The sequence below is a fragment of the Prenolepis imparis genome, unplaced genomic scaffold (assembly GCF_030444845.1).
Source record: "Prenolepis imparis isolate NDT839.2.m4 unplaced genomic scaffold, iyPreImpa1.0 SCAF_12, whole genome shotgun sequence".
NCBI lineage: Eukaryota > Metazoa > Arthropoda > Insecta > Hymenoptera > Formicidae > Prenolepis > Prenolepis imparis.
The window spans coordinates 12,734,148-12,742,188 of record NW_028141170.1 but is presented as its reverse complement, the minus strand read 5'-3'; the positions used below and the strand labels follow the sequence as shown (position 1 = coordinate 12,742,188).

At 43.9% G+C, this 8,041-nt stretch overlaps 2 protein-coding genes across 2 annotated transcripts; both read left to right on the top strand.

Annotated features, from left to right (window-relative positions):
• The first annotated feature begins 2,550 nt into the window (after positions 1-2,550).
• On the top strand, positions 2,551-7,167 carry LOC145944004 (uncharacterized). The gene is made up of 4 exons (XM_083051932.1): positions 2,551-4,468; positions 4,587-4,707; positions 4,791-5,564; positions 5,667-7,167. Exons 1-4 carry the CDS (start codon positions 2,551-2,553, stop codon positions 7,165-7,167), a joined length of 4,314 nt encoding a protein of 1,437 aa, XP_082908058.1.
• A 5-nt stretch (positions 7,168-7,172) lies between these two features.
• On the top strand, positions 7,173-7,718 carry LOC145944003 (uncharacterized). Its single transcript, XM_083051930.1, has one exon. The coding sequence runs from the start codon at positions 7,173-7,175 to the stop codon at positions 7,716-7,718; it is 546 nt and encodes a 181-aa protein (XP_082908056.1).
• Positions 7,719-8,041: the final 323 nt, after the last annotated feature.

The window sequence follows — 8,041 nt, the reverse complement described above, 5'->3', positions numbered from 1 at the left end:
ATATTTAATATTTATTTTTATTCTTAATATTTTCTGTATTGTGGGCAGAGCCTTTTATTATATCTTTATCTTATAAATTCGTTAAATTTCTTATATTTCTTTTATTTCTTATATATTATATGTTATTTATATATTATATATGTATATATGTTTGGCGCTCACCAATTGTTCGTGTCGTATGTTAGTTTGTCTATTATTGTTATCGCGCTAGTTATATTTTCTTTAACATGTTTGTCGTTTCGAATGCTTATTGTAAATTATTTTGACTTTATTGTAACGTATTGCCGATGGATAGCGAATCGGAGCCCAAAGATAATCGATTAACTAAACCAGAGCTGTCCACGTTTTGCACTTTTCGGCCGATTTCCGAGGCTCACCGCCTAGCGGCCCCCACTTACGCCCCCACTTAGCAACGCGTGGCCCGATAACCGTAGTTGCTAAGGTCTCGAGCGTAAGTGGAGGCCGCTAGGCGGTGAGCCTCGGAAATCGGCCGAAAAGTGCAAAACGTGGACAGCTCTGAACTAAACGGTGCTGCCATCGCTATCCATCGATCCAAATTATTGAGTGTGGGAGCACACTACTCGCTTGCCGTGCCTTACAGGAAGAAGGCTCGGACACTTGCTCACGAGATCCGCTCCGGAACACTTGTTCGAATACTGGCTCAGTATCTACACGACTGGTTGCTCATACCTCACTGGAAGAGAGGAGACTTCATCCCTTTGCAGGAGTTGAAATTGCATGGATGGAAGGAACTGCATTCGGCACGCTTATCTCTCTCTCTCTCTCTCTCTCTTACTTACACTGCTTTATCGCTTAACGCTCACTGCATGCTGCACGGAAAAGCTTTGGAGGATCTGCTTGAGAAGCACGAGGCACGCATCGCACGGTGAGTCGCTTACCTTTGCTCATTAATTGCATATGTATTGGTTTAATCTCGCTATCCACGCGGCTTTGCGTAATTATCGTTTTATGTAAAGCATTCGCGTCGCTTTCGTATCGTTTCGTCTCATAAAACGTTCGCTATCATTCGCAATATTCGCAAAGGGGAGAATTGTAGATACCCTCCCCTAACATTGGTCCTTCGAGCCGGATCCTAATTTAACGTTAACATTAAAAATTTAATAAGATTTCGATCATCAATTTATTTCGTTATTTCGTTATTTCGATATCGCTCTCTCGTATTCTCTTTACATTTCGCTCTCTCTCTCGTTTTTTGCGGACATTCCATAGTCCCTTTTTTGCTTGTTTGTCTACGCGTCGGTATCTCGTGAGCACTATACTCGATTCGTTCAAACTTCGAAATCTTGCTAATATTGATTGCGTTAAATTAATTCGTTGTACTTTAAACAAATATTTGCAGCACTTGTTAATCGAACATTGTGCTCATTGCTACGTTCGTTATTACTTTGCGATTGCTATTCGCAAGTATTTAGTCATTACTTTCGCTTTATTATTGCGATATTTTCGTTATACAATATTTTGTTACTATTATTTTTCATTTGCCATTGCGCCTAATTTGCTTATTATTTGCAATTATCATGTTATCCTTAATTTTCGAGTTAGTATTATATTTTCGTTATTGAATATTTTCGCTACTATTATTTGTATCGTTTATCATTTGCGAGTACTTTGTTACTAATTTGCGCTTACTATTTGCAATCATTTTTATTCCTTATTATTACAATATTTTGTTACTATTATTTTTCATTTGCCATTGCGCCTAATTTGCTTACTATTTGCAATTATCATGTTATCCTTAATTTTCGAGTTAGTATTATATTTTCGTTATTGAATATTTTCGCTACACTTATTTGCAATTAATTTCGTTATTATTTCGCGCTTATTATTTGCAAATATTATTTCTTATTGCTATTTCATATTTTAATTTATTGAACATTGATACTTATATTGCGCTTATTACTTCTATATTTTCTTTCAGTTACTGATCAATATTATACTTGAATTTGCGCTTATTATTCTCTTCTTTATTGTATTTGTTTATTACTTGACATTGTGCTAGCATTGTTGTTAATTTGTCAGCGGACATATTATTTTCAGCACATTTACAGGTTTGTAATATCAGAGGCAAATTCCAAGGATACGTGCTACTGAGCCATACGTTGTTGATTACCGTCAGCGGTCGTTATCTCATTGTCTGTCTTGTATACAAGGACGTTCTCGAGTATTGAGCCGCTCGTGTATTGCCTTACATTGTATTAACTTTCAATCTCGTATCGCTTATTATGCGAATCGGAATTATTATCGGTCGCTATCACTACGATAATATATAAAGGTAATATTTTAAACGGAGCTTTCACGAAACTATAGTAAGAAAACGCGGTCCGTTGCCTCTATCATTCGTTTCTCTAGTTGTCGCCTTTTGTGTCATATTTCTTTCATTTAGCTTCTTTCATATCCTCTATTGTTTTCGTCTCTGCTTTCTCTTTTCTTCGTTCATTTCGCTCTTGTTACCATTCTCCTTCGCTCGTATTTCTTCCTCGTTTCTCGATCCTTTCTGTATATTTAGTAATTCGCTACACTCAAGTTAAGATGCCGAGGATCGCGCAAGCCAAACGAGAGTTATGCATGAGGAGAGTGAAGGAGATTTATGATGCTTCTTTGATAGCCGACTTCAGTCCACAAGACAAATCGCTCTTTCTTGCCCGTTATCCTAGTTTAAAGACAGTTGCAGACGAATTCGAGCATGTGCATTTGAAATTACTTCATGAAGCGACGGATTTTGATAAGGAGGATCTAATTAGAGTCCAGTTCGACAAGATGCATTACGCGATAAAAGCTCAACATTCCTCGATGACGGAACTGTCTCGACCGGCGACATCATCTACTCGTGACTCGACTCACAGCTCGACGATTAGGTTGCCGAAGATAACGCTCCCTCAGTTCTCCGGAGAGTTAGCACTCTGGCCCTCATTTATTGCGCTTTACAATACGTCGATTCATAAAAACAAGCAAATCTCCGCCATGGAGAAATATCAATATTTGTTGTCGTTGAGGGGGGAAGCGCTGACCATCATAAAAAATTTGCCGTTTTCCGAAGACCATTATCCGATCGCGTATGATACGTTGATAGGCCGCTATCAGAACAAGAGGAAGTTAGCCACTCACTATTGGAATTCGATCGTTAAGGCAAAGCCCTTGAAGCAAGATTCGGCAAGTTCTTTGCTTGCATTGCTGGATACATTCCGCGAGAACATAAGAGCGTTGCAATTGATGAAGTTTCCGACGGAATCGTGGAGTTTCATACTGCTTAATCTATTGCTGGATAAACTCACACCGTTTTTGCGCGAGAAGTTTGAGTCGGAACATCGCAAGACCGAGGTTCCACAATATGAGCAGCTAATAAAGTTCCTGCAGGAGTATTGCAAGGTTCTTGCCGTCATGGCTCCTTCCTCGGATTTTTCGAACAAACCAGGAGAAAAGGACGCGAAGTACAATACTTCATCCTCCAAATCCAGGGCTGCGGTATCGTCTTTTGTGACCAGTTCAGCAGCTTGTCTGGTTTGTAAGGAGCAACACGTTCTTACAAAATGTCCTCAATTTTTGAAGTCCGCGATTAGGGACAGATTTTCTCTCGTCAAGAAATTGAAATTGTGTATTAATTGTCTTCGTGTAGATCATAATGTGAAGTCCTGCCCTTCTACCTGGATGTGTCGGTCATGCCAATCAAAGCATCACACGCTCCTGCACTTTGATCAAAACCCTAGTTCCGCTTCAACAGTCGCTACTGCCAGCCCGGCTTCTCCGACACAGGATTCTGAGATGGCTGCTTCGTCACAAGGCTCTCAAGCCGTACTGCTGACTAGCGTGGCAGAATCCAGACCGGTAATATTACTGTCTACTGTGAAGGCCGAGATTCTGGACGTTCACGGCAACACCTTCCCGGTTCGTATTTTGTTGGATAGCGCTAGTCAATCAAACTTCATCACCGAGAGTTGCCTGCGAAGAGGAGGATTTAACCGCACCAAGCATCGCATGCTGGTCTTAGGCGTGAATGATGTCAAGGCCGCCACCGCCAAGGGTAGGACCTCTTTCGTACTTCAAGTAGCTAATCGGGCTGATATTCGATTGCCTGTTGAAGCTACAGTGCTGTCGCGTATCGTTTCTCCCTTGCCAAATATTCAAGTTGAGAAGAAGTCATGGAAGCATTTGGAAGGTTTACCACTCGCCGACCCGGACTACCATCTTCCTTGTTCAATCGACATCCTCTTGGGAGCTGAAATGTTCGTCTCTATTCTTGGCGATGGCCGTCGTAAGGAAAGCTTCGGAGATCCGGATGCCTTCAACACTATTTTCGGGTGGGTTCTGATGGGCGCGGTTTCCTCGCATTCTCCGAGAAACCTGCGTTCATGTGTAACCACCATAGAATCGATTGATGACACATTAAGTAGATTCTGGCAATTGGAGGAAATTCCAGATTGTACTTCAAGTTCTGACAACGATAGGCGCTGTGAGGAATTGTTCGAGCGGACTACTCGTCGCGGGAACTCAGGTCGCTTTATAGTCTCGTATCCCTTTTCGAGGGATCTCCCTTGTTTCGTTGACTCTCGTCAAATCGCGCTTAATAGATTTCGTTCGCTCGAACGCCGCGGACGTTACCTTCAAAACAGATTATTGCAAATTCATGCAAGATTATCTCGACAGTGGTCACATGGAGTTAATTAAACAGCCCTATCCAGCAACGGGCCGGTTTATTATTTACCCCATCATGGAGTAATAAAACTCGACAGTGAGACCACTAAGTTACGTGTCGTTTTCGATGCTTCGTCTAGGTGTACCAACGGATCGTCATTGAATCAGACCTTGTTGAGTGGACCCAAGCTGCAGCAAGATTTGATGGCGATTCTTCTTCGTTTCTGTACTGGATTCGTGGCTCTAACTGCGGATGTCAAGCAGATGTTTCGACAAATATGGATCGAGCCTGGCCAATGCGACTACCAACGGATCGTATGGCGCTTCTCCGAGGAGGATCAGATATCCGATTACCGGTTGAAAACGGTAACATTTGGGGTCACTCCTTCTCCTTATCTCGCAATTCGTTGTCTACTCCAACTAGCGAAGGACGGTAGAGATAGTCGTCCCATGGCGTCTTCTACGATCATGTCTTCTCTCTACGTGGACGACATCGTTACTAGTGTACACTCAATGGAAGAGGCTCGCAATTTGCAGAATCAGTTGCAGCTGTTGCTTCAAAGTGGCGGTTTCGAACTGAGGAAGTGGGCAAGCAGCCATCCAGAAGTGTTAGCCGATTTGGATCCTCAGTACTGCAGTAGCTCGATGATGTCGTTCGAATCAGAAGAGAATCAATTTCTCAAAATATTAGGATTCCGTTGGTACTCTAGTTCAGATAGCTTCGGGTTTCAAGTCAACACGTTGAACAGAGATTGTTCCAAGCGTACAATTCTCTCAGAACTAGCTCGAATATTTGATCCCTTGGGTTTCTTGACGCCTCTCTCGTTCGCAGCGAAGAGGTTAATTCAACTCTTGTGGACCTTGAAGCTAGATTGGGACACAACTCCCTTGGAGGTGTGTCAGCGCTGGGACAGGTATAAGTCTGAGCTCTCAGTTTTAACCTCGCTTCGCATCCCTCGTTCTTTAGCTCGAAATAACATAATTCGCCGTGAGATACACGGATTTTGTGACGCTAGTGAACAAGGCTATGGAGCCGTAGTTTACATGCGCATCGTCGCGCTTGATGGCGTAACCATTCGGCTGCTTAGCGCCAAATCTAAAGTCGCTCCGCTTAAGTCTATCACCTTGCCTCGTTTGGAGCTCTGTGCAGCGGTGTTGCTCTCGGATCTGATCGCATACCTCCAGCAAGTCTTCAAGGATAATCTGAAACTTGACAGCGTGTATGCCTGGTCCGATTCTATGGTCGCGCTTTCGTGGATACGTTCCGCTCCCCATCGATGGAAGACGTTCGTACGTAATCGAGTGGCCAGGATACAAGAAAAGATACAAATCTCGTCCTGGGGGCACGTCGACACTAAGTCTAACCCGGCGGATCATTGCTCACGGGGTTTGTACCCGAAGGAGCTGCTGGACTGTGCTATGTGGTGGCATGGCCCTGACTGGTTGTTGGACTTCGAGTCTCATTCTGAATCTGCCGTCGCGTCCAAACCCGCATCTGTTGTCGAGTCTAACCTCGAATCCGTTGTCGAATCGAATATTCTGGTGGAGGAAGAAGCCAGAACTCTAACCTTTGCTTGTGTCGTAAACTCGAATCAGCTCATGTCGTTACTAGATCGTTTCTCGTCGTTGAATAAAATTTCTAGAATAGCGGCTTATTGTTTACGCTTTATCGCTAAATCAAAAGGGAAGCCAGTTTCAGCCTCTGTAGCAGTAGATCAGTTGGAAATGCATTCGGCATTGCTTGTCCTGGTCAAATCAGTACAGACACGCCATTTCGCTGAGGAGATTTCTCGAATAAAAGGAGGAAAAAGAATTTCCAAGACCTTGCATAAATTTAGACCGTTCATAGATACCGCGGGGATTCTCAGGGTGGGCGGTCGGATCGTAAATTCCGTGCTACCCTATGAATCTAAACATCCAGCGTTGTTACTTAACAAGCATAGGCTCACGGACCTCGTCGTTGAGCATACTCATCAGGTACATTTACATCCAGGTCGACGCGCGATGCAGTACTTGCTAGCGCAACACTTTTGGATTTTAGGAGCACATCGAGCGATAAAACGCGTTTTATCCCGGTGCTACAAGTGCTTTCGCGCTAATCCTCGTTTTGCGCAGCCGCCTATGGCTGATCTACCTTCGGAGCGCGTAATTCAGGTAAAGCCTTTTTCTGTTACCGGGACTGATTATGCAGGACCTTTCCTGGTAACTAATCATCGTGCTCGCGGAATAACACCTTTCAAAGTCTATGTCTGCTTGTTCGTTTGCTTCACGATCAAGGCTATTCATTTGGAAATAGCTTTCTCGTTATCCACGGATTCCTTTTTAGCAGCCTTGCGCCGATTCGTGGCCAGGCGAGGAAGATGCTCGTTACTGTTTAGCGACTGCGGAACTAATTTTGTTGGTGCGCATCGAGAGCTGGTCGATCACATGCGGTTCGCTTCAGAGACCGAGAAAATAAGATGGTCTTTCAATCCTCCATCCGCGCCTCATTTGGAGGACTGTGGGAGTCGGGAGTGAAATCGATGAAGATCGATTTCACATCCCATCTCAAACGGGTAGTAGGCGATCAAATCCTCACGCTCGAGGAATTTAGTACGGTGCTCGCTCAGATAGAGGCCGTGTTGAATTCAAGGCCCCTCTGTCCTATGACTTCCGATCCGAACGATCTCACGGTACTTTCGCCGGGTCACTTCATCACCATGGAACCACTCGTGTCCATTCCGAGTCCTGATTTGACCTTGGTGCCGATGAATCGACTGGATAGATGGCAACTGGTGCAGCGAATACATCAGGACTTTTGGAAGCGTTGGCATCAGGAGTATCTCCATACCCTGCAGCAACGTCCAAAATGGCTCAATCAAATCGATCCGATCGAGAAGGGTTCGTTGGTCTTGGTGAAAGAGGATAACGTCCCTCCTTTGCATTGGAAGCGAGGACGCATCACAGAATTGCATCCCGGTCGTGACGGAGTTCCGCGAGTAGCCACCGTAAAAACAACGAATGGCTCATTAACACGTCCTTTGGTGAAGCTCTGCCCATTGTCGAAGGGCAGTCCACCAGATAATTAATTGAAAATATATATATATATATTTGGTGGGCGGTATGTTTGGCGCTCACCAATTGTTCGTGTCGTATGTTAGTTTGTCTATTATTGTTATCGCGCTAGTTATATTTTCTTTAACATGTTTGTCGTTTCGAATGCTTATTGTAAATTATTTTGACTTTATTGTAACGTATTGCCGATCGATAGCGAATCGGAGCCCAAAGGTAATCGATTAACTAAACAGTGCTGCCATCGCTATCCATCGATCCAAATTATTGAGTGTGGGAGCACACTACTCGCTTGCCGTGCCTTACAGGAAGAAGGCTCGGACACTTGCTCACGAGATCC